The following is a 26598-nucleotide window of genomic DNA, read 5'->3' as shown; positions in this document are numbered from 1 at the left end:
ACAGGGGCTCTCATGACATTCTTAGATAAAATTGAAATCCAGTTGTCACAAGATTATTATTCTTTCCGTTTATTGCTGGATGAACAACTTTACCCAAAGCCTATTGATTAATGAATTGACATTAGGGTAGAGAAAAGTTTATCAGGGTATGCTGGAGGGCATTGTCTTTGACCTTGTCCTGTTTGATATTTTTATTAATGACTTAGATGAAGACATGGTGATGGTGTGCTTGACCTATTTGTGTGTGTCATAGCTGGGAGCTATAATTAACACTTGGGGTAATGGAATCAGGGCTCAAAAAGAATCTGATGAAATGATGAATGGAAACTACAGGGTGAATTGCTGTGGGACAAATAAAACAATGTGGTTAAGAGAAAAAAAAAAAGGCAAGCCCAAACTCATATGGAAAAACAGGGTGGAGGAAAATTAACTTCAAAATGCAGTTAATTTCATATGAAAAAGACTAGTAATTTCTTTGGTTCAATGAACTGAAGCAAACAGGAGTATGCACCTAGGAGTATGTCTGTGAACCATGTACAACATGGAAACAGTGACTTATTCAGGAGGATTAGATGTACTAGAGAGTAGAGAAAAGGTAATGTGTGTATTCCAGACAGGACAAGAAAGCCAAGCGTGGGAGTTCTGGGGAGGCTAATTTTGGCTTAATCCTGGGAAAGATATTCAAATGTTTTGTGTTACTTATAAATTAAATGCAATGTCTTGAAGTGTAATGAATGTCTTATCGCTAAAGTATTCAAGTAGAGCGTAGGTTGATCCACATCAGAAATTCTGTAGGGAGGGTTCCTGACCTCTACTCTATGCAAGGGATTGAAATATGTAATTTAGTATGTTATTTCATGTTGTCCCAACCAAAACCATGAAGTAGGTGGAAGGTTCCTCCATTTTGCAGATGAGGAAATTCATGCTAAGATGTCAGATACTCCATGTATGACCTGTTCAGTGGCAGCATGGTATCATCTCCTGTGTCAAGTGTGAATCCAGGTGACTCCAACTTTACATAGCAAAGGACTGACTAAGGTTTTGCAACTGTTAGGTGAACTCATTTCATTTGGCATAACTTTTAGAAGCAGAAACACAACTTGTTATGGTCATTCACTTATTCATTCATTCATTCATTCATTCATTCATTCATTCATTCATTCATTCGTTTGTTTTCTCCTCCAACATATAGGAACTGTCTTCCAGGGATTATCCTTGAGCTCTAGAGATACAAATATAAAACCTTTGCTTTTAAAGAGGTTGAAGTCCTGTGGAGGACTGTGATCTTAGGCTAGATAGTGTCTGTGTGCCATTTGGGTTATAAGCTGCTGTCACAGGTCTTCCTGTGCCATGGGACTGGAACACATTTGTGTTTTAGTGAAAACAGCGAGAAAACCGGATTTGACTTATGGAAGAATTTCTTTATGGAAGAATTTCAAGGATGTTTTAGTTTCATGTATGGAGAACTAGTTATGCAGTGTCATAGTGTGATCCTATATTCTGAAGGGGGCTGGGTTGTCATTCAGATCCAAGTACCAAACATGAACAGATGTAAGCATTGTGGATGACTGAATGTGCAGGCGGCGTAAATAGAAGAATTCTGAAGCAGAAGGAGAGACTAAAGAGAAACAAACTTGCTTTCAATCAGTGCTCTGTTATAAACTTCTCATTTTGTCTAATTCGTAGGACAAAGTCAATTAACTTCTTTGCTGTCCTTTACCCTAATGGCTTTTACTCATCTGACAAGGAACCCTGGTCTCTCTTAGTCATTTTCCATTGTATTTGTTCACTTACTATGTTGGGTGCTGGGATTTTAGTTTATTTTTTCTGTTTACATCATACCTATCTTCTCTGTGTTCTAGTTTTATTTCATATAGTTGCCATCCTTATTAGGAAGTCCTAATCATAGTTCAGGATTTTAACTCGCATGATTTAAGATAGAAGTGTATCTGGTCTCTTAACTGTTGCTATAGTAAACCCCTGATTATCCACAAAAACACAGTTTTGAGTACATTCCTGTAAATGAGACTGCTTTAATGAGAACACGCTCTGCCTCTGTGGGCTCTTTAAATTCTTAATTATTTTTCTTTAATTTTGAATTTCATCATTTAAGCTATAGACATGTAATTGGGAAGCTGGAATAATGTGTGATATTTGAAGAGAGTACATTGGTAGAAGCAGATCATAGGGAAGGTAAGAACAAAAGTAAAAAGAGAATTCCTTTAGAAAGGAAAGAACATACTTTGCATATTAATTGTTTGGATTTTTTTCCTCACAGGAATTATTTCCATATTTCTTAAGTTAAGAAAACAGTAATCTTGGGACAACTGAGCATGTTTCAGGGGACAGGTGGAGGCCCTAGAGTGATGCATTAAATGTAGTAAGACTGACAGTAATGATCAGCTTGGAGAAATTAGAGAAACGTTCCAGTTTAGGTGCTAAAGTTGCTGTCTGATGAAAGTACCCGAGATCAGGAGAAGAGGATCAATAATTCCAATTACCTTCATATTATGTTTGATTAGGCCATGAAGTGATTGAAGAAAAAAATCATTAGCAAATTTATCTCTAAGTGAGAAAGTATACATTATTATATGTCATACAAAATGGGGTGTCTGCAGCTTCTCACCAGTTTTCAGAATCAGTAACTTGAGAAATACATTGCAGTATAATGCCCATTCAGGATTTTCTTTCCTTTTATTGTTGTTAGTGTTATTGTTGCTCTTCCTATTTCGTGCATTTCAAGGACAATTTAATTAACATCATATAATGTTTTAGTCTAATATGTGTTTTGTGCTTTGGTAAAGGGATGTTAAACCCACTCCAGGTTTAAATCATTTTTGTTGATGTGATTGTTGTTTTTATGTGAGTTACACATCATACGCATATAAAGAGTCAAGTAGTTTCATGGTCTGCTATGAAAAAGAGCAGTTTTTTACTTTCCAATCTTTTAGGTGATTCTTTTGGATTTTCCTCTGAAAATCTAATAAGACTTTCTTTTATTACCACCTCTTGTCACCTTTTGGCATCATCCATTGACTCCTATGGTGGAAAACCTGAATTTAGTGGGGTTTTTTTCATTATTCCATTTTTAACAAGTGAACACATCCTATTCTGCCATCCTCCCATCCTCTCATCCTCTTAGTGTAGATGTATTATAATTTTGATTAGATCAGAAGTTCAGTATTGACATTATTATGTCAATACAAATCTTGTTTGTAGCTGAGGCATATAGTATACTTTTCCTCTTCAGTTCAACTTTTGGTTTCCCTGAAATTAATAACAGTTTCCAATTTTCCATTTCTACCATTAATTTAAGGCCTTCTCAAGCCTCTGCCTGGTGCATCTCCCTTCTCTGGCTTCATGGGATGCTTTCTGCTCTCTCCTGAGGTGGAGCTTCTTCTCTCTCCATCTCATGTTGTTTTATTTTGGGGGAATAGTTTCTAGTAGCTTTCTGGGAAAGAGTGTGTGGAAGATTTTTTTTTTTTTTTAGATATTGCATTTCTGAAAATATCTTTATCCTGAGCTCATGCTTGATTGACATTTTGACTAGATACAGAATTCTTGGTTGGAAATAATTTCATTAGAATTTCAATTGGATTGCTCTGTTGTTGTCTAGTTTCCATTGTTTCTGTTGAAATGGTTTTCTTTATTTCCAGTGTTCTGAAGTTTAACAATGAAACAAAAAATAGACCAGGATGCCAGCTTTATTTTCATTTGCACCTTTTCAATCTGGACATTCCTGTCTTTACATTCTTCTTCTTCTTCTTTTTTTAAACAGTTTTATTGAGATGCAATTCCCATAACAGAATTCACTCTTTTCAAGTGTCTACCTCAGTTGTTTTTAGCATATTCACAGAATTTTGGGAACCATCATGACTATCTGATTTAAGAAAATTATGTCACCCTAAACAGAAGCTCCCCTACCCATTAGCAGTCACTTTGAATTCTCTACCTTTCCAACCCCTGGGGAACACTAATCAACTTTGTGTCTCAATGGATTTTCCTGGACTTCCTTATAAATGGAATCATTACTATGTGACTTTTTTTTTTTTAAGATTTTATTTATTTATTTGACAGAGAGAGACACAGCGAGAGAGGGAACACAAGCAAGGGGAGTGGGAGAGGGAGAAGCAGGCTTCCCGCAGAGCGGGGGACCCGATGCGGGGCTCGATCCCAGCACCCTGGGATCGTGACCTGAGCCGAAGGCAGACGCTTAACAACTGAGCCACCCAGGTGCCCCTACAATGTGACTTCTTGTGATAGGCTTCTTTCACCTCACATTATGTGTTTGAAGTTCATCCATGCTTTAGAGCATATAGCAGTACTTTTTTTTTTTAATGTAATATTCCATGGTATGGATATACCACACCAGTCATCCGATGACTCTAAGTTTTTGAGACTGTCAAACTGTTTTTCAGAGCGAATGCCCCGTTTTATGATCTAATCAATGGGGTTTGGGGGTTCCAGTTTTCCACACCCTCAGCAATACTTTTTGTCTGTTTTTTTTTTTTTATTACAAGTGGATATTTGATGGTTTCTTGTTGTCATTCTTTGAATTTGCCTCCCAACTAATGATGTTGAGCATTTTTTAGTGCACATATGTCCTTCTGTTTCAAGACATCTTAAATTATTTTGTTGTGATTTCCTTCTTTCATTTACATGTTTTTCTTTGGATCTTTTATTATTTAAATGTTGAACCTCCTGTATTGCTTTTCTAATTTTCTTATCTTTTCTTTCCTATTTTTCTAATTATTTTTCCTTTAGCCCAGCCTTAAGGGACATTTTCTCAACTTACTGTTTCATCTCTGCTGTTGAGGTTTTTGCATTTTAATATTATTTCTGAGATACCTTTTTGTTCTCAGAATATTCCATTTTATAATATTCTTATCTTGTTTCAAGGTTGCAGTATCTTTTCTTACCTCCTGAAGTATTTAATAATAGTCTTTTTTTTTTTTTTTTTTAAGTTTTCCTAACAGTATTTTCTCTGTTTCTACCAAGCTGCTACTGTTTTTCTTTTCGTTTGTTCTGGTCTCTGGCGTAAATATTAGAGGCGTTGGTTTGATAGCTGGGGTTTCTTGGCTGTCTTACTTAAAGATGGCACAGTAACAACCTTAAAGATGGAAGCTTCGAGATGCAGGCAGCTGGTTCTCCATTCGTTTCAGTGTAGGAACCAGCCAAGCCAGTTTGCTGAGAAATCCTTGATACTAGTATCCATCTTGTCCTGCAGTGCTCAGAGATTCCCAGTGAAGATTCTTCTGAATTCCTGCCTGGAGGGTAGAGGCCTAGCTGTTCTGGAAGCAGAGTGGGGTATAGGACCCCCCGGTAATTATCCTGTTTCAGGATGGTATCCCTGTCCCTAACTGGTTGAGTGTTCCAGTTCAGATGCTCTGTTTTACCCTCTCTAGGTTTGAGAGGCACTTCTATATGTAAGCAGAGTGGGAAAGGCATCTAAAGATTAAATAACTACTGAAAAGACTTTCAACCAACCTCTCTTCCACACTTTAGACCACCTCATATAGACCTGTTCCTTCCCACGTCCTGTGCTACCAACCCTGAGCCTTTTGGTTGTTCTGTTTATAAATAGGGCCGCTTCTAGGCTTTCCCCTCAGCCAGGTTAATAAATAATTTGTTTGTTTGTTTATGTTTTGCTGCTAAACCTGCTACCATTTGTTTTGGAGCTTCTAAAATTGGGTGTGGGATTCAAGAAGGTGCAAAGTAGGTGTATATGTTCAGTTTTCCATCTTTACCTTGGAATCTCATCAGTTCTTAATAAGTTTAAATATGAGCAAATGCTTGAGCCTGTCATTGTGTAAACCACTGTGTAATTAGATCATTTTTTTCACATTGATGATTGTGAAGCATATAAATCTTTGCTATTTATCAATTGTCAGAGTTCATCAAATGTGACAAGGCTAGTGGGAGTGAAGATATTTATATTAACTGTTACTAGATTATTGTCCCATCAGTAAAATTTTAGGCACATGGGCAGTGTCTCAAGTGCGAGTTTGCCTTCTTTAGGATGTCCTGTCTTGATGGAAGATATTTTTGCTTCATAAATGGTCGGTTAGTCATTATTCTGTTTGTTCATTTGTTGTTATAATTTGTTATGATGATCGTGGATGTTGATATACTCTGTAAGTACATACTCATATGTTTGATACTATTTTAAAGCCATTAAGAACATTTTTACAATGTAAGTGTATAAGAAAGCAAACAAAGGTGAGAAAGGTTCTGATTTTTAAATTTAATTATTAAGAACATATGTGGCTCCTGGGTGGCTCAGTCAGTTAAGCATCCGACTCTTAATTTTTGGCTCAGGTTCTGAAATCCAGCCCTGCGTACAGGCTCTGCCCTGGGTGTGGAGCCTCCTTGAGATTCTGTCCCTCCCTCCCTTTCTGCCCCCTCTCCCCCCTTAAAAAAGGTATTAAGAATATATAGATTGCTTGTTTAGCCAGGTTCATTATGTTTTTGATTGCTGTGTATAATTAGAGACCTCCTTTTTAGAAAATGAATATTTTAGTGGTTCTCAGTTAACATCCAACTTCAAGGGAGTAATTTACTTTTTTTCTCACTGGCAGGTACAAGTCCAGTTAGAAATCCCCAAAAGATGCTCATTCAGAACCTGAGAAATTAATTTGTCGTGGCAGCTATTTGCTAAGTAAGAATTTTCCATCTTCTAGGTTTTTCCTTTTCTCTTGATTATGCGATCTGTGTTTTAAAGCTTTGGATTTCAGCTATTAGCTTTCACTTCAGCCATCACGGGGACGTTTGGAAGATTGAATTAGTTCACTTTTTTCCTCCTTCTATTTCTCTACCCTTTTTACTTGGATAAAGAAGTTAAAAGCATCAAGGAAAGATGAAAATGTTGAGTAGTCTCTAGCTAGAATTTAGGAAATATATTAAGGAAAGATATCTAATTCTAAAAATAAGATAATCAACAATACTGGGGAAAAGAGGAATGGTGAGAGATGATTAGTAACAGAATATTTATTAGAAGAAAAGAAAGGACTAAGGATTTTTTTTTTCTTTTTGGTAATCAGATTTCACCTGAGTAAAAATACCATGAACTCAGTTATATCTTATAAAGGGTGGAAAAGGGGGACATAATCATTCTTGTTTGTCATCATGACATCTGGTAAGAAGAATGGGCTTCTAGTTTCCCTGAGGGCAGGGGCCGGTTTATCTTTTGGTGTATCTCATAGTAAAATTACAGTGGGAATTCTAGAAATCTTTGCCAAATTGATATGATTATTTCCATAGAGTAGATGCATCAGGCATGAGTGTGTGTGTGTGTGTGTGTGTGTGTGTCACAAACGTAGTAGAGTTTTTTTAAGGTTTTCATTAAAACACACAGAGTGTGGCAGACTCAGAGACACGGGGTCTATATCCTCCTTTAAAGGAGGACTTGCTTCCTCGCTACAGGAAACAGTCACAGGAATGCTTCCCCCTGTCAGCAGCTCCAGGATCTGCAGAGACCCATCTGGAATGAGGCCATGCCTTCTTCCAAGCATCCTGGATCCGGTGACTATGTTAGTTGGGGGTATAAAGACCTGGTTGTTTCTGCCCAGTGCAGGGAGGCTCTGGTGCCAGGTTGGCCAAGGCTTTATTGGCCTGCATGGCACCATCATTTCTTTTCCTTTGTCCAGTCCTGCTTCCTTATCCTTCCTTCCACCTAATAAACACATTTTAGTTCTTTTACATAATAAGCATGTTGTACCCCCAAACTCTATCTGGAGAACCCAACCTATGACACAGAGTCATAAAGATTAATTTAAACACATAATTTAACCCTGTAATTTAACAGGGATTTGTTCTCTTTTAGGGAATTACAGTTAGACTATGGGGTTCTGACTTAAGTATCCAAGTACACCAGACATGATACCAGAAAATCGTAAGATGTCAAGAGTTCAGAGGGGGCAAAAAAAATACACAGTATAGCAAGAACTTCTAGAAAAATTAACTTTAGATGATGGATGATTGAATGAGTTCATGAAATTGTAGCATGCCTTCGAAGTTACTAAATCCTTGACAGCAGGACTCTGAAAAACAAACTGAGGGTTTTAGAGGGGAAGGGGGTGGGGGGATGGGTTAGCCTGGTGATGGGTATTAAGGAGGTCACATACTGCATGGAGCCCTGGGTGTTACACACAAACAATGAATCATGGAACACTACATCAAAAACTAATGATGTATGGTGACTAACATAATAAAATAAAACTAAAAAAAATAGATTAAAAAAAAAGTCAGTGCAGTGATGAGCACCGGATGATGTATGGGAGTGTTGAATCACTATGTTGTGCACCTGAAACTAACATAACACTGTATGTTAACTATGCTGGAATTAAGATTTTTAAAAAGTCAATGCAAATCTATATATGTATATATATGTAAATATTTAATAGTCTTACTATATTATCAGTGGGAGAATGTGAGTATCATTTGCCCAATGCAGAATACTGTATTCTTAATATTCAGATCCCAATACCTGCAGGAAGATCTTACCTCCTTTCCATTTTGAACTTAGGTCTGATGATATGGATGTCTTTGGCCAATAAATTGTGAGAAAAAGTTATTTGTTATCACAGCATACGCAACACGGCCTGTCCTGACTGATAACCCTAAGTTACTTAGTATCCTTCCACCCCAGAGAAAGCGAATATGACCATGTGTTATATTTCAAGACTTTTTTTTTATGATTCATACTACTCAGATGCATGTTGTGTGTGTGTATGTCTGTATGTTTTTTTATATGTATACTCTACTCATATACCACATATTGCTATTTTTTAACCTTTTAAAAAACTCGCAGAAGTTAGTGCGACCATTGTTTTTGGAATCAATAAGTGAAGCTATGTAGCAGTGTTTATCCACCTTTTAAAATTCATGGGCCTTTAAAATTCATGTGTCTTAATATAAAAATCTCATGCTTTTCTTTGATATCATTTTAAACCTTGGATAAATTTAGAGTTCTTAATAAAACAAGTGATGATTTTACAAGATTTTATTGAACACTTGGTTCTGGCTTTTTGACATTTAAAAACCACATGTTTTGTCGGTGAGGGCATTAAATCAGCTTGCTTACCGGAAGCTTTTGTATCAAAAATAGTGTCAAGGATCAAGGACAGATGAGGTCACCTTCCATGTCACCTATTGTTTCTGCTGTGGTTTTTGTTGTTGTTGTTGTTAGAAGTTATTACAACCAGCTTCATATATTGAGTATGATAATTACATGCCAGGCCTACTAGTTTATTTGGAAGTAAATATTTAGATATTTTGTCCTAAATTTTTTTTTATAGCTGTTTCAAATTCAAGCACCATTAACTTCTTTTACATTTTGCTAAGACTTTCTTTCAAATGGTGATTTCAACCACAACACCAGGACAGCCCTACCTGAGTTCATTCTAGATAGACTTGGTGAGATTTTATCCTTTCTCTTGAAATTTTTTCCAGTAACCCTTTTATGGCAAATTGCACTAAGTCAAAAGAATGAAAAGATATTTTTAGCTCTGATTCACCGAATATATAACTAGATTTTGGCATAAAAACTTAAAACATATCATGAGGAGCAATAATGTTGGTCTTCACTCCTTGAAGTTTCAAGATTCATATTCAAAACATCAACTCTATCTGCCAAATATGTCAGGCTCCTGGGAAAGTTATTATCTTGGCAAATTTGCAAGTGTCTAATGATTGAGAAAAAAATTAAAAGTTCTTTTTTAGGGGATCTTTAATTTCATACTATGCATAGTAAGGAATTAGCACATTTTCTTTGTCCGTGAATTGAGCAAAGCCAGTAACAAAAAAGATGAAAAAGTCAGATCTTTGACAAAATTTTTTATGACAGGTAATTCAGCAGTTTGACTTTTGGCTGTAGATCCTGAAAACGAGCTACTTTAGAATTTCTGCTCTACATTTTGGCAATGCTCAGAGTACAAGAATTAATGAATTTGGGATTCCGCACCCACCCACCCCGGTGATCTGAGGTCTTCTTATTCTTTGCTATTAAAGGAACTACTTGAAACAAAAGTTTTACAATTTTCTGGATTTCTAACAGTATGTTTTACTACTAGTACTTCAGTTTCTTGCATCTCAGGGCATCAGACTCTGCAGGTAAAAACTTGCATTTAAAAAAACAATGTTGGTGTGACCCTTGTATTCACTAAGTTTGAGAAATCTAAATTACTTTGCCCCTTTATGTACTATATTGAAATAATTAGTTGTGCTTAATAATGACATAAGCATACAGATGTGCTTCAGCTGTGCCACAAGAATAGCGATATAAATTACCGTTTTCATCAGGCATTGCCATTGGCCAGGACTTTTTCTGAAAGCTTTGTCCTTTTATACTCTGTGTATTTCCACCAGCCAGGAAGATTTAAATGAGCTCTACCTTTGTAATATAAATTTATTTTTAAAACCATTTCTCTAATTCAAGAGTGTTTTATGTGTCCTTTTTCTATAGCCCACAAACTTTGCCCCGTTTATTATCAGATATTTATAACCACATTTAAGAACTGCAAAGTGTTTTGAATTATAAAATCTTAATAGCATTACTTCTAATATATCTCTCTGTATTTCCTTGGGGGAGAAAACATCCTAATATTTTTACTACTGGATCAAGTGAGACGAACAAGGTTTCATTTTAGGTAAGAGGAAGAAGAGTATTATTCACATTTATTTGACTGTCATTCTTATTTCCCTCAAAGTCATCCCTGAGCTCCCAAATAGCGAATAGTTTTTATTCATTTTTATACATTTTATAATACTTTATCCATTCTAGGATTTTGAAAATATATTTTGATTTTCATTTTTTAGGCCAAAAAAGACAGGTGACAGTTTAACAAATTATATTTGTTTAATATTTTAATTGGATTATGTGTTCCGGAGTTATTATTTTTAAAATTGGAAAAACATATACCTGATGCTCATTACAGTGTAATTTATAAAGTTTTCTGAACCACACATCTGGTATGATCAGTCCCTCGGTGGGTGTTACTCCGACCCTTTAGAACCAATATTATAAAAAGAAACCTCCTCTATTCTGCTTTGTAGCTGGCCAAAGTGATCCCAGACTGGCCTCTTTGATTCTTCTACCTTACCTTCCCTCTTTACTGCCGTCTTTGTCTCCTCTCTTCCATTTTAGTTCTGTTTCTAACTTTTTCCCCTCGTGTTGCTCTTATCCTGTAATTTCAGGATCTCCTGTATTTCTAGCAGGATGGCTCCAGAGGGTGTTTTCAGAATTAAGATATTCTTGAAAACTATTTCAGCTCTTTTCTTTTCTCTTTGATCTCCTGCTTTGACTCCAAAAAATTTTATGTGGCCCACTTTGTTAACCTTTTTTTCTTTCCCCAAATTTTTGAGGATGTTGGATGATCAGAGCATTCCATTCTTTACACCCATTGGCTTTTTATTTTTCCTTTTAAAAATCAAACTGGCTTCAAAATAATATGAACATCTTTTTAAAGTGGCTATTTCACTCCATTAAAATTTATTATATGGTTTAGGCTTGTGAGCGGTTTCCCCGAGGGCATATAAACCATACTGGGGAGCTCTTTCCTTCACTATTTCAAGGGAAAACATTTTACACATTCTTCTGATGCAGGAATAACATATGTTTCTGTAGAACTACAATGTTCTACTTCTGGAAGATCCCCCAAGTTTCTTGAAACTTTCCAAATTTATACTTTGAATTTTTTTAATTTTAGAAAGGAAAATAATGGATGCCTCCTAGATGTTTTATAAACTAAATAAATTGTAGAGATATGGATAGAGATACGTATTCCGCTTATGGATAAGCCTGTACAATATTGAAACTACTTCAGACACAAACTGTTAGAGCCTGAATGTCTGCATTCTTTTTATCAGAAGAATGGCTCACAGCAGTCTTAACTGCCTGGGTAGAGCTCTATAATCTGTCTACCCAAACTAGCATTGCCAGAAGCCAAATAGTAAGTTTTTTGTTTTAATGGAAAAGATCTTTTAGGTTGCTGGTTTTACATGATGGGAATGTGGTTGGAGATGCTTCCTGTTCCAGTCACCAGCCCCAGGCTGCCCATGCGTTTTGGATTCAGAAATGACAGCTGGAACCAATTAGGCAGAATTATGGGATAGCAAAGTCACATATAGGTTTATTATGACCAGAAAGGAGAAGGAGAACACATTATATGATTTTTAAAATGGCTAATTTAATTAGGAATGAGCTGCAGCACTGTGGTGGCTGTGGGAGGATTTTTGTACAGTATAAACCGCTGTGTGTGTTAGCCATCCCTGCCCTTCCCGGGGAATATGTGTGGGTTGCTGGGTAGAATTTCAAACATTTCCTAAGTGGCTTAAAACCAGGTAGAAATAAAATAACCCAGAAACAGACTTTGTAATCTATAACATAATTCTGTGCAGGAAGAGTTGAATATGGGAGAGTATTCCACTTGAGAATTTATCTTTAGGTGATGGAATAAATTGAAAGACCTTATTATCGCTATTGTCAGACCATGTCCCATGATGCAACTTGAGGCACCATAATCTAGTAGTAATTAGAATTTCTACTTCAGAGGGGAGAGATAGCACTTTTGTACTTGTTCATAAATGTCTTGTTCTTGTTATTAAAGATATGGGATTTCAGTGTATTAGCATAAAGGCTAAATAACATTTGGTAGAATACTGACCGTTTTATTTTTTAACCACTGTTTTAAAAATGGGCCTCTTTGGTATATAGTAGGTACACACTTCTCAGTAAAGCATCTTAAATGGCTGTGATTTTGTTTTAAAGGTAAAGTTGATTAATGCATCTTTTTATTTTTTTTCTCACTAATGAATGATGCTCACACGTTGTAACTAACAACATTAAAATTTCGTTAATTATGATTTGGGAGTGAAATATATGGGTACTATAAAGCTTAATGGAAAAAGTGCAATTTCAAAGTCAGTTTAAACCTGTGGACTTCATATCAGAGCAGTTTGAAACTAACTGCTCAGTAATTTGATGTATTAATTCTTACAGCAATGTGGGCTGATTAAAACAGGTTATAGCTAGAGGAGAATGGCATTGATTGCTGTAGAAGAAAGGAGGGCTCAACTTCTATAAGTTTTCTTCAATTGCCTCTAGCAACAACTCTTCCCCAGTGAATTACATGACTTTAATGAGGTTCAGGTGAAATAGATTAAAAACTAAAATGTTCGTGAGTTCTACCAAAGTTCACAGCTACCCTTCAAGTGTGGTTTCCGTTAGAATGCCTGTGGTGTGTTCCAGACATGGGACAATGGCAATGAAGGTGACATTAGCCAGTAATAGAGTCAGCCTCACAAGGAAACATCTGCCACAGTTGCTGCTTTGGTCACACTAACAGTTACCATTGTGGCCACTAATCTGGGGACCACTTGCACTACCACCAAAGAGTGGAAATAATTGCTCTTGTTCTTCGAAATTTGCAGTCTTTTTAATGTGATCTCTTACCAGTCAGAGTACTATTTAAAGGTTCTTTATTATGAGTCACTTACCTGGGAGAGATAGGAGTGTCTAGAATCAAACTGAGATGAGGACTAGGGAGCTTCATAAGTAATCAACAGTCAGGAAAGGGGGGGCTCTATATTTTTATGCTCCCAATTTGCACATGTTTATCAACTAGTTGTTAACATATTTTTTTAATCATGTTCCCACTTAATATTTTTTGTTTTGTAAAATCAAGTTTTCATGAATTTCAAAATGAAACTATACCTGAACCTTGGCATTTAAACATTAAAAATAAGCCTATCCCTTAAGAATAAAGATATTCAAAATTAGTTTTATTATTTTGTGGACTCTTCCCATATTCTTGCTCTTGTGAAGTCGTATCTTTTTAATGATATAAAACATTATACCAGGCTTGAATATACTGACGCCCCTCTCACTGTCAAAATGGAAAAATAAATGAAACAGAAGCAAAGACTATGGAGGCTAAGCTTAACACAACTTCAGAATGAGGATTTCTGCTGGTTATCCCCATGGAAAGACTTCCTTATTTTTAGCCCACGTGCTAAAAATAGGGCTGTGCTATTTTCAATGTCATGTTTTGGCAGTGCTTCTGAAGAACATCCAAATTAGCTGCCAAATGTAGCGGGCACCATACTTAACAGATGCATGTGTTTGGGAAGGGGCTTTATTTGGATCCCCGCTGGGTGAGGAAAGCTCAGTCCGAAAGCCAGTGGTAATTCAAAAGCATAATTTCCCAGAAGAACTTGATGTCTCTTGAGGAGGAGGTTTGATCATTTAAAAGTCCAGCGATTGGAAAACCTCACTTCATGGAGAATATGTTGATTAAAAAAAGAAACATAGGCACATACTTTATGGCGAAGCCTACTTAACCACAGACTAGACTTCTCTCTGCCCTGGAATATGGGTGAAATTTCATGTCTGAGAAGTTGTCTGAGTTGGTGGTCTCCAGATAGCCTTTTTACCAATGGCTTTCAGTGGAGGGATATTGCTGCTCTCTCCTGACCCAAAGTCAGGTTGAAACAGAGTAAGGGATGGAGAGTGGAAACTATGAAGAGCTGAGTGTCATAGTCTAGCATGTTTCTCGTCTTTTTCTCTGGCTGGCCTGTCTTTCCGGGTCCTCTTTTAAAGGTCTTTTCTCCACTCAGGCCTGTTTTGAAATGGTCATTATATCCATAATTTGTCTTTGTAGTTTTCGTTCATGTGTTTCCCTTTAAGTCTCATGGCTGTTCATTATGCAGCTCTCAGGTCTGCATACGATTGAAATTAACAGAGACTCTACTGTGTGAAAGTGCTTACGAATAAAAAGTCTTTTCCAATTTTCTGTGGTCTTTCTATATCCTGCCCTTTTTTATAAAAGGGAGATTTCTCTCCTGCTTTCTAAAGTGATCCAGCCACAAAGTAGTCAAATCAGTATGGGGAAACCCAAATATGTGGCAAACTCCTTTACAGAGAGCATTTATGTTCAGGGTATTAGGAGTTTGGGTATGGTCCTCAGATTCCTTCTCCTAGCAACACCTATGTTAATAACCAAATAAATGCTGCCTGCCTGATGGGAGTCGACAGTGAGGAAGGAGGAAACTCATTTTGAACGAAATGTATGCTAGTGTGGGGATTGAGCCCTTGGAGCCCCTTTCTGCTCTCACTCCGTCTCCTGCTTGGGCTGTAAGTCTAGCCATACTTGATAGCTTCATTTAAAACCATCCACTACAGGGCGCCTGGGTGGCTCAGATGGTTAAGCGTCTGCCTTCGGCTCAGGTCATGATCCCAGCGTCCTGGGATCGAGTCCCGCATCGGGCTCCCTGCTCTGCGGGAAGCCTGCTTCTCCATCTGCCTCTCTCTCTCTCTCTCTCTCTCTCTGTCTCTCATGAATAAATAAATAAAAAAATTAAAAAAAAAATCTTAAAACCATCCACTACATGGAAGATTGATGAGGCGTTCCTAGGCATTTAGGTATAAACCTGTCAGACACAAGTGCTTCTAAAGGCATTACCCTGAGGACCAGCAGCAGTGATGGCGTGAATAGAGGGAGGTGTAGGAACACGAGGTGAAGCATAATGTAGTGAAGGAAAGAGGAGATGTCAGCCAAGAGCCAAGACAGAGATGGGAGGGTGAAGAGGAATTATGTTTGATCTGTAGTCACCAGGCGTCTAGTCTAGTGACCTGCTCCTTTTCGTATCAAAATAAGAAGTAGCCAGAGATCAAGCCAGGTGGATCTGAGATTATCTCTGTCTCAGGGGATACTGATCTGTTGGTCATATGCTATAGGGGCCTTCTGTTTAAACCTAGGATGACTTTAAAAATTGAAATGACAAAGAAGTATCTTCTAGCATTATTACTAAGGCTTAGTACTGTATTTCCGGACCAGTGCAAATCATAAAGGTCATATGGTCCAATGAGTTGAACTGAGGAAAGAAACAAGAAAGAAGAGATGTGGGGCACCTGGGTGGCTCAGTCAGTTAAGCATCTGCCTTTGGCTCAGGTCATGATCCCTGGGTCCTGGGATCGAGCGCCACATCGGGCTCCCTGCTCAGTGGGGAGCCTGCTTCTCCCTCTCTCTCTGTTGCTCCCCCTGCTTGTGCCCTCTGTCTATCAAATAAATAAATAAAATCTTTTAAAAAAAGGAAAGATGTAATGAAATTTGTAATTTAGGCACATCTAATGTAGATCCAGGCATGATATTGTGTATTAAAAAAAAAAGAGAGAGGGAAAAGAAACCATTTTTAAAGCAGGCAGAACAGAAGTTTGCCAGGGTACAAAGTGGGACCCTGTAATATCTCTTGTCTCTTTTTCCGTAGGAGATTCTCCAGATTCTTGCCCCTAATCACCCAGAGCAATCTGAAGTTGATTGTGTATTTCCTAAATACAGTCTCACTGGTTGTGTACGGAGTGCAGTGGAGTATGAATGAAAATGTCTGGTTATGAAGACAGGAAGAACACTATATGAGGATGAAATGCTACCCTTACGAGTTCCAGTTTTCTGACTGTATTTATCATTCCATTTTTAATCATAATCCTCCCAAATATCCCCACTACTCTAAACACACCACAGAAAATCATCATCATCATCATCACCATCACCTGTAGCATCTACCATGTGCTAGGTAGTGTTCTGAAACCATTATGATATTTACTCATTAATTTTCATAATATCAGTTGAGGTAGGTGTACTAGGAATATTCTCATTACATGCATGAAAATCTTGATATACAGAAGTTATGTAACCTGCCCAAGGTTACACAGCTAGACAGCCATGAGTGTATATGCATATGATGTATATGCACACATACACACATTTTGGTGCCATACATCTAAGGAAATATGAATTTTAAAATTTAGAAGGTTTGGAAAATTCTTTATTAAATTTCCCAAGATCTCATTTTGGAGAAGCCTCCTTCTTGCAATTCATAATGCTAATGTCATTGGTCATATACTTAGAAGGATATCATGTGTACCTTGAGGATCAGGAATATTCCCCCCCCCCCATATGTTTCCTTCTTCATAGGTTGTTTTTTTTTTTTAATTTATCTTATTTATTTTTTCTTCCAAGTTTTTATTTAAATTCCAGTTAGTTAACATATTAGTTTCAGGTGTAGGATTTAGCGATTTAACACTAAATAACACTAATAACATACAACACCCAGTGCTCATCACAAGTGCCCTCCTTAATCCCCATCACCTATTTAACCCATCCTCCATGCAGCTGGCCGGTTAGCTCAGTTGGTTAGAGCATGGTGCTAATAACCCATCCTCCTGCCCACCTCTCCTCCAGCAACCCTCAGCTTATTCCCTATAGTTAAGAGTCTGTTTTATGGTTTGCCTCTCTTTTTACCCAACCTATGTTCATCTGTTTTGTTTCTTAAATTCCATCAACTGATGAATGGATAAAGAAGTTGTGATACACACACACACACACACAATGGAATATTATTCAGCCACAAAAAGAATAGAATATTGCCATTTGCAATGATATGGATGGAACTAGAGAGTATTATGCTAAGCAAAATAAGTCAGAGAAAGACAAATGCCATATAATTTCACTCCTATGTAGAGTTTCTTAAAATTTTAAACAAAAAGTTTGAACACTTCTTTGGAAAAAAATTATAATAATTCACAAGTATGTAAAATCTACAGGATGTAAACTCTGTGAGAGCAGAGACTGTCTTATTTATTTATGCAAAATCAGCATTTAATATATCTTATTTATGTAAAATTAGCATTTGACAAATCTAAATAAGTGAAATATATAATACTGTGAAAATTCTGTACCCGACACGATTCCACTTCTTTAATTTGTTAATTTTAGAAGCTCACACTAATAGGTGCACTTATGTTGAACTATTTCTTCATTCCTAGCTTTAACCTTGTTTGGTACTGATGTGTAGCCTTTTAATACAATATTGAATTCTGGTACCTACTGTCACTAGAATTTAAGTACATCTCTGGTCATAAAGTGGTTGGTTTAGTTCTCATTACCTCTCCACTGTTTTTGCCTGCTTCGACATTTTTTAAAGGAGTGGGAAACATTTTATCTTTTTTTTTTTTTTTTTTTTGCGCTCTGGGGTAATTTATATCTGCTACTTGAAGGTTTGGAAGATTTTCCATTAAACTCATCTGAACTTAGTACTTCTTTTTTAGGTACAGCTGTTCAATTTCTGTCTCTTGTAGAATCGAATTTAATAACTTATGTTTTTTTAAGAGACATAAGTTTTTATCTAGATATCAAATGTATTATTGTTTTAAAGATGTGTATACTACTGTTTGGTTTATAGTATTATGTTTATTGTATATTTTTAAATCTTCACATTTTTAGTTGTGTCATTATTCTCATTCTTTTTTTTTTTTTTAAAGATTTTATTTATTTATTTGAGAGAGAGAATGAGATAGAGAGAGCATGAGGGGGGGAGGGTCAGAGGGAGAAGCAGACTCCCTGCCGAGCAGGGAGCCCGATGCGGGACTCAATCCCGGGACTCCAGGATCATGACCTGAGCCGAAGGCAGTCGCTTAACCGACTGAGCCACCCAGGCGCCCTCATTATTCTCATTCTTAACACTGATTACATCTTAACAAAACCCTTCACTTAAAAACACAAATTTTCCGGGCGCCTGGGTGGCTCAGATGGTTAAGCGTCTGCCTTCGGCTCAGGTCATGATCCCAGGGTCCTGGGATCGAGTCCCACATCGGGCTCTCTGCTCCTTGGGACCCTGCTTCTCTCTCTGCCTCTCTCTCTCTGTCTCTCATGAATAAATAAATAAAAATCTTTAAAAAAAAAAAACAACACAAATATTCCAAGGTTTGTTTGTTTTATTGGGCTTAAAAAAATTTTTTTTTTATTTGAGTATAGTTGACACGCAATGTTACCTTAGTTTCAGGTGTACAACATGGTGATTCAGCATCTCTCTATGTTATGCTGGGCTCACATCAAGTGTAGCCACTATCGGCCACCATATGACACTGTTAGAGTATCACTGGTTATATTATTGGGCTTTTCAAAGAAATGGGTTTCTCTTTCATTGATCAAGCCTGTTGTTTTCTAGTTTTCTAATTAATTAATTTCTGCTATTAACTACATTAATCACATCTATTTTCTTTGGGTCTCTTTGTTTTTTTGGTATTCTCTAGCTTTAGTTTATTGGTTGTTTTATTTTTTTCAGTCATTCTTATATTACAATTAATGAATGTAATTAATGATCTATATTTCCCTGACAGTAAAGCTCTGACCATTTTCCATTGCTTTAAAATTTATGCTGTATGTCACTGTCATTTTTAAGTAATTTAAACATTTTTGGTTTTCTTTATTTTTTTAAAGAAATTTTCCACAAAAATAGATTTTCTTTCCTTGTTCCTCCTTTTCTCATTCTCACCCTTTAACTGCTTGTCTTCCTTCATTATTTTATTCCTGTTATCATTGAACTTAAGACCCTATTGACTAGAAGAAGCATTACTTGATGTACTAGTAAGAGAAAAAAAATGCACTCAATTAAACTGTGGTTTAGTACTTTCTTATCGTTCAGAGTTTTTACTTTATGCCCACTGAAGGAGCCCTACAGATTTTAATTCTGGCACTTTTTATAGAATCTTACCTGAAGTTTTTAATAAATGATGGTTTCCAGATAACAATTACATCTCATTCTTCCATCTTTTTTCCTCAGATGGTCCTTACATTGTTCACTGATGACCCATGCCATCAGAGTAATAAAAATAGAAAGTTTGCTCAAACGCAGGTGATACCAACTACATTCCAAATACTGCCTGGGAAAGAGCAAATTCAAGCTGTCATTCCAATGTCAGAGAAAAAAAGAATTGTATATCTTAGAGTGGATGAAATATACTACATTTTGATTTTAATTTTATTTTAGTTGTGGTGAGAGGATGTAATATCACTTCTGCTGTCTAACTTTTAAGGCTTTATCTGTGTCTAATACATTGTCAAGTTTTGTGAATACGCCATTTGTGCTTAAAAAGCATGTGTAGCATGAGTTGAATGGGCACAAAAGGAAACATGCTTTTTAATTGTATTATTCATATCCTTTATAACCTTCCCTTTTTTTTTTGCCAATTCCATTTGTTGACTTTTGAAATAAGTAAGCTAAGTACCTCAAGATTTGTGAAATTAATAGTTTCTTCTTTTATTTTTACCAATTTTTGCTATATATTGATATGCCATGTTGTTAGGTTTGTTAATGTTCAATACATTTTCCTTGAATTCTGTTATGTCTAATATTTACATTGATATGATTCCTTTACCGGTATGAATAACAAAATATAAATAACATAAATATATAGTATAAAATACATTATTTGTCATTTTCATATTTTTTGTTGTTTATCATTTTTAGTTTGTATCTTGGAAACAGTGTAAATTGGATTTTCTTTTGTAAACTGAGATTTTACATTTTTATTAAGAATTGTAACATATCATAGATATATAATTACTGATAAAATTGGATATACTTTCTGTTGTTTTATTTGTTGTGTGTGAAGTGATGAACAAATGTGGTACAGTTCTTCCTCTGTGAATTTTATTATATAATGGGCAATATCTTAAATAATAGCTCATTTTTGTTTATCATGTTATAGGTGAAAAGTATGTTCTGTTGTACTATTTTATCTGTTCTTCAAAAATCTTTAAGGGAGGTGTTAGCCCTATTCAAAAGGACAGAAAAATTAACATGGAGTTACATGGCAATTTGGGGACTAGAATTCATTCCTCAGTTTGGTAAATGCAGTCACTCAGGAAAAACTCCATGGCACTCATAATTATATTTTAGCGTCATTTTTAATGAGCTATACTATATATAAAACTATTTCCACCTTTCTTCAGTTCTTCTCTGTGTTGACGTTTTGCCTGGACCGAAGAGGCAATAATTTCCAAATCAAACATAGTTTCTGTCCTCAGAGAGTTTGACTTTCATTTGGAAGCTCAACACCTTGGGTGTGGTCTAAGATAAAGGCAGTAGTGTCTTAGAAGGAATCTAAAAGCATTTCTTCAATCCTATTATCTTTCCCTTTTCCCTTCAATTGGCTAACTTCTTTCATTCTCTACTCATGTCTGACTTCTTCCAGAGGCTTTTCCACCGTCTCTACACCACAGTACGTTCCCCCTGATATGCCCTCAAACATTGCCCAGTACTGTTCCTAAAATAATATACAAAATAGTGTACTATAATTATTGGTATATCTGTTTTTTGGTTGTTGTTTTTTTTTTTTCCCTACTTGAAACGGTTTCATTTAGTTCTGTGTCCTTAGCGACTAGTGTAGTAACTGGAACACAATAACGGCTTAAGAAGCACATGATGAATAATGAATGAATGCTAAATTTTGTTCTGTATCCTCAGCAATACCACCCGGCATGCAATAAAAGCTCAATAAAGGAGTCCGAACTGTTGTCACCATGGCTATAGCAAGATTCTTGAATATAGCATAAAACTAAATTCTTCAATAATTAAAGCCTGATAATGGGGCATAAATACTCATGTTCAGTAGCTTTTCCAGAATGATAAAACATTTCATTGTTATAAATCTTATAGTATCCTCTAATAAGAGAAGAAAAATTGGAATAGCAACTCTACATGTTTTTTGAATGTCTATATAATTCATAATATAAGCAGAATAAGCATTAAGAAGAAAATAAATACAATTGTGGGCAAATTGAGCTTGAGATAATTAAAAGAATAACAGCATAAGATATATTTAGAGATCTTCCTTTTTAGTTATATATTGTGATGAGCACAGGGTGTTGTATGTAAGTGTTGAATCACTAAATTGTATACCTGAAACTACATTACACTGTATGTTAACTAACTGGAATTTAAATAAAAACCTAATAAATAAAACCTGTATCTGGATAATAGTCATCCTAATTTATAATTTTGAAAGTATTTCTATTAATTTATAAAGTATATTTTGCCAAATACATTCAGGAGTTCTGGAAACTTATTAAATTATTTTTTATAGTTATGAGAAATTTAAATAAATCCAATGATTAACTTTTCTACAATGATATATTTGTAGTATTTTCATCTCATATAAAAAAATAATCATAACTTGCATTTGCACTTTGAAAAATACAAGATAATTGCAGTTTAATTGGTTTAGTGTGTGTATGTGTGTGTGTTGGTTTAGTTTTTTTTAAGTTATGGTACATATATTTATAGTTAAGTTATTTTTTAAATATATTTTCAGTGATTAGGAAATTAGGCACTTAAAAATCATGGACATGAATTCCTTCTAATACACAGATATGTTTAATATAAAACAGCATAGAGATAAAGATAATGCTTCAGTTGTGGTTAAAAATGATAGGGCGGAGAAGCATTCAACTAAATACACTAAAAAATCCACCCACTTGTCTTATATTTGCTTTGTTCAGAAGGCAATGGTGACTTTGAAGTAGAAAAATATTGATTCATCATGTTATAGCCAGAGGGATGTTAATACATTTTCCCTTTTTTCTTCTAGCACACTGATTTATGTCAGTACATGGACAAGCACCCTGGGGGGCTGCATCCAGATAATGTGAAGGTAGGAAAAGATCTTTTTAAGCTGAGGGTTAGCATTCTTCATGTGTATTTTTTTAGTCGAAGTCTAATCTCTCTACCATAACTTAAAAAAAAAAAATGTTGTGTAAAGAGAGTGATATTGAAATGAACCATGGTTATTGCTTTGTTTAGTGATTGGAAACTGTGTTTAAATATTAAGTATTTTCACTGGAATATTATTGTTTAGAACTTATTCTATTTTTGTTTCATGGAGAAACAATTTGCTAATAATAAGTGAGATCCACTGGAATACTACTGTAACACTGTTTTTAAGAAAAGAGAGTCTCGGGTAGCTCTACCTTGGACCTTCATACTAAAGTGCCACTAAGTTTTAATATAAAATATTATGATCCAAAACAATATTATAGTGAGTTCTCAGTGTATATTTTTTCATTTGTATGTACAAACAGATAAAAATAGTTTCCTACTGCTCTCTTTCACTTCTTTTACTACAAATTGGATTACTATGTGTCAAAAGAACTAAGTTTTTCTAAGATTTGACCCAGCAGCCATCTTGGAAATTGTCTCAAAATTTCACACTTCGAACAGGAGACTCTTTCTTAACATATGTGAGCAAGTCAGAAGATACCAGAGTTATATCTGAAAGTTTAAGGATGTGCTCACATTTTATAATTCAAATGACTACATTCATGATCCTGAGAATCAACTGAGTACTGTGGATGTATGTGAAGTAGAATTGTGCCCATTTCTTCCCATTCATTATCTATCTACACCACTCTCTCCAAGAGACACCTTCTTTCTTTTGTACCTTTCCCTTTGCTTGTAAAGGTGTATGTGCTCATATGCTATTTTGTGTGTGTTTATTTTGCTCTATAAAATCAATATATATTATTGTATGGCATTTAAAAAAATATCATGGCTATCCTTTAAAATCAATACATGACTGTGTAGTTTAATTTTCCTAATAACTGCATATGAGTCCATAGTATGAATGAACTGTAATTTTCAACTGTTTTCTTATTCATGGATCTTATGTTGTTTCTAGAATGTTGTTATTCTAAATTATTCTAGAGTAAATAGTAGTTTAAAACCTTTACATTCTTACTTCTTTTGTATATCAGTTAATGGATTTTCTTTATTAAGAGACATAACTTCAGTTTTAATGAATTTGACTGGAACATTTGCCCATGAGGTTTTGAATTCTAGAAGGACTATTTTCCTCTACTTTCACAAGCATTGACTATAACCAATCATTTTAATTTTTGCCATTCTGATGAGCAAAAATGGAATATCTTTTATGTTAGTGTTTCCTTGACTGCTAGTAATACTAGTATCTTTTTCACATGTTTCTTGACCATTTGTAATTATTTTGCCTGTTCTTATATATTGTCCATTTTTCTATTATTTATTTTCTTATTTTTAATAAGTTGCAGATGCTTATTAATATTTGTGGCATTAATAATGAGGATTGTCATGATGGCCAGTTATGTTGTATAATTTTAAAATGCATGAACTTGTAACAGCTCTGAAAAAACATTGTTTAGATAAGTAATAGTATCAATATGTTTCATATAGCTCTTTTTTTGTTGTGCACTTTTTCTTTTGTTTTATTCATAGATATCTTTTAAATTTTTTGACTATTCATTTTTCTTCAAAATCAGTATCCATTGACATAGACAGTTTTTTTAGTAGTTAGATTGGGGAAGAAATTTTGACAGATGGTTAAGATGTGCTTTATTAATCCTGCCATTTTTAAGTCCAACTCCAAACATTAATATCATAACATGAGCATAATTTTTTCTTTTTTTTCCTAAACATTAAAACATTTCAAGTTGTCTCATTTACACATTAAATGTTCTCTTCTTAGGGTTGATTGGGTTCAAAACCAACAGTACGGTACATCCATACTCCTGTTTCCTACCTTAATCCTAGGGATCTGTGGAGAACCCAGGGGGAGCCCAGGGGTCTGTTAGCCTCACTGGACATCAGCAGCTACTCTGAGCAAACTTTTATTTCCTGACTTCCAAGTTCAGTGACAGGATTGAGATTAAAGACCTGACTGAACCTTTTCAAAGAGTGGCTCAGTTGCTTAAGCATCCAACTCTTGATTTCAGCTCAGGTCATGATCTCAGGGTTGTGAGACTGGGCCCCGCATCAGGTTCCGTGCTCGGCACAGAGTCTGCTTGAGGCTCTCTCCCTCTCTTCCTCTCTTCCTCTCTTCCTCTGCCCCTCCCCCTGTTCTCACACTATTGCACTAAATAAATAAATAAATAAATAAATAAATAAATAATCTTAAGGAAAAAAAGGAGCCATGGCATCACTGGATTTTTATTGTCCTTGCTTGGTTTTCTCACCAGCCTCTGTGTGTCATTAGTTGTGGGCAAGTATTGGTGGAAAATTTTGTTCGTGAAACAAAGAAAAGAGCTTTTTCCACAAAGCATCGTTGTGTCAGGCCACTGTCAGGCCACTGTCACTGATGATTTTTGTGGAACTTTTAAGTTCTGCTTCTTCCGTGCCATTTTCTTTTTCTTTTATCTTCTCGTGGTTATGAGGAGATTGATCTCTGTATTGTGGTTTTTCAGGAACTAGTCTGTACTTCCTCGAAATCATGTTTCAGTAGCTCTTCCCCAAGTTTTGCAAGTTTTTCTCTCACTCCATGGTCCTCCATTGTACTTCAGATACCTAGTGTTTGCTCCCTGTTCCCAGCCCTTGTAGTGCTGTGGCAGTGAACGTGGTTTCTAGTTAGTGTCACCTAAGGTGTGGTGAGAAACTTAATGGTGAATGTGTTCTTCAGCGTAGAAATAATGTCAAAAATTAGATGCAACACCCACGGTGAGTCTGGATATTAGTCATATAGAGCAGGAATTATACCCACTCAGAAGTGGTTTGATGTGGTCACAGACTGATGCTCTACTACATTTTTGCCTTTAAAAGAGCATGATACAATTTACCTCTTCTTATGCCTTTTTGAATAACTGAAAGTCAGCAAAACGTATTGATATATGGTATTCCTTTACCCATCGCTGTTGAAATCTTGGCTCCTTGAGGATTTGCCAAAGTGTACTGGATCGTCTCAGTACTTCTTAAGAGTACAAGAAACCTCAGTAGTCCTTGAAAGGTCTTTAAATATGGCTCCGTGGCAGAGTCACCTGCAAAGCTTTATATATATATATTCTCTGTTCTCATCTTCCAGAATCAGAATCAGATTTCGAAATCCCTTTAAGAAGGGAATGGTGGGCATTTGCTCAGACCCGGGGCTGAGAGCTCAGGGTGCCTCCCGTGACCCACAGTGTCCCCTCGCTCCCCCTGTGACCCTGATGGCTTTAACCCCGCAGGACATGTATGCTTGCTAGCTATCCTGGCCTGTTTCCCTCTCGCAGCCTTACAGCCTGCCTTCCGCCATGGCTCCTCACTCTGCCAGTGAGGTGGTCACAGTGGGCAGGGGCTGGGTGGGTGGGTGCAATAGGGACGAGTGTGAGCGACAGGGTCTGGCCTGTGGTGCTTCAAGAAACAGGTGTCAGAAGCATCTTGTGTGGGTAATCTGACCAGTCCAAGAGACCAGAGGAATCCAGGTGACTCTACAGTGAAGACCCCCTTTGACAAATAAGTAGCTTGGAGGAAGCAAAGTTGGGTGCATTAATTAGAGAAAATAGGAAACTTCCAAAAATCATCAATATTCTCCAAGAGGTATAAGAATAATGGTGTATCTATAAAAGAAGAATGATAGGCTGTTTTTAAGAAGAGGAACTTAGTGAACAGAAAGTTGCTTTAGAAATTAAAAATATGATGACAGAAATAAAAATTAACAAAAAAGGGTGGATGATAAAGTTGAAGAAGTATGCCAGAAAACAGAGCATAAAACACGAATCTAAAAATGAAAAAGAAAATATCAAAAAAAATTAGGGGTCCAGTCCAGGGTATCCAACACCTGAATAATTGGAGAAAATAGACAGGAGGGAATCATTAAAGTAATAGTCATTAAACTACACTATTTCCAGCTGTGAATGATGTGAATTTCAAGATGAATAGGGTCCATTAAATGCCCGTAACATTTAATGAAAATAGACTGACAAAACTTACTTATTGCAAAATTTCAGAAGAGTGGGTTCAAAGAAAAATACTACAAAAGGA

At 36.0% G+C, this 26598-nt stretch overlaps 1 protein-coding gene across 6 annotated transcripts in view; it reads left to right on the top strand.

Moving 5' to 3' along the window:
* Window positions 1-26598, top strand: part of CDK14 (cyclin dependent kinase 14) — a 550615-nt gene that overhangs the window by 244473 nt on the left and 279544 nt on the right. For 5 of the 6 annotated variants that reach the window (XM_054505309.2, XM_064575299.1, XM_045864752.3 and 2 more), the window contains one exon: window positions 22427-22489. The exons of the other annotated variant lie outside the window; for it this stretch is intronic. In XM_054505309.2, the coding sequence (XP_054361284.1) occupies window positions 22427-22489 (63 nt within the window). The remainder of the gene's footprint in view (window positions 1-22426; window positions 22490-26598) is intronic. 6 annotated transcript variants of the gene reach the window in all.

This window comes from Mirounga angustirostris, unplaced genomic scaffold (genome assembly GCF_029215605.1).
Source record: "Mirounga angustirostris isolate CCGP_5_RB_7025 unplaced genomic scaffold, mMirAng1.0.hap1 SCAF_12, whole genome shotgun sequence".
In the NCBI taxonomy this organism is placed as follows: domain Eukaryota; kingdom Metazoa; phylum Chordata; class Mammalia; order Carnivora; family Phocidae; genus Mirounga; species Mirounga angustirostris.
This window is presented reverse-complemented; position numbering and strand designations above follow the sequence as displayed.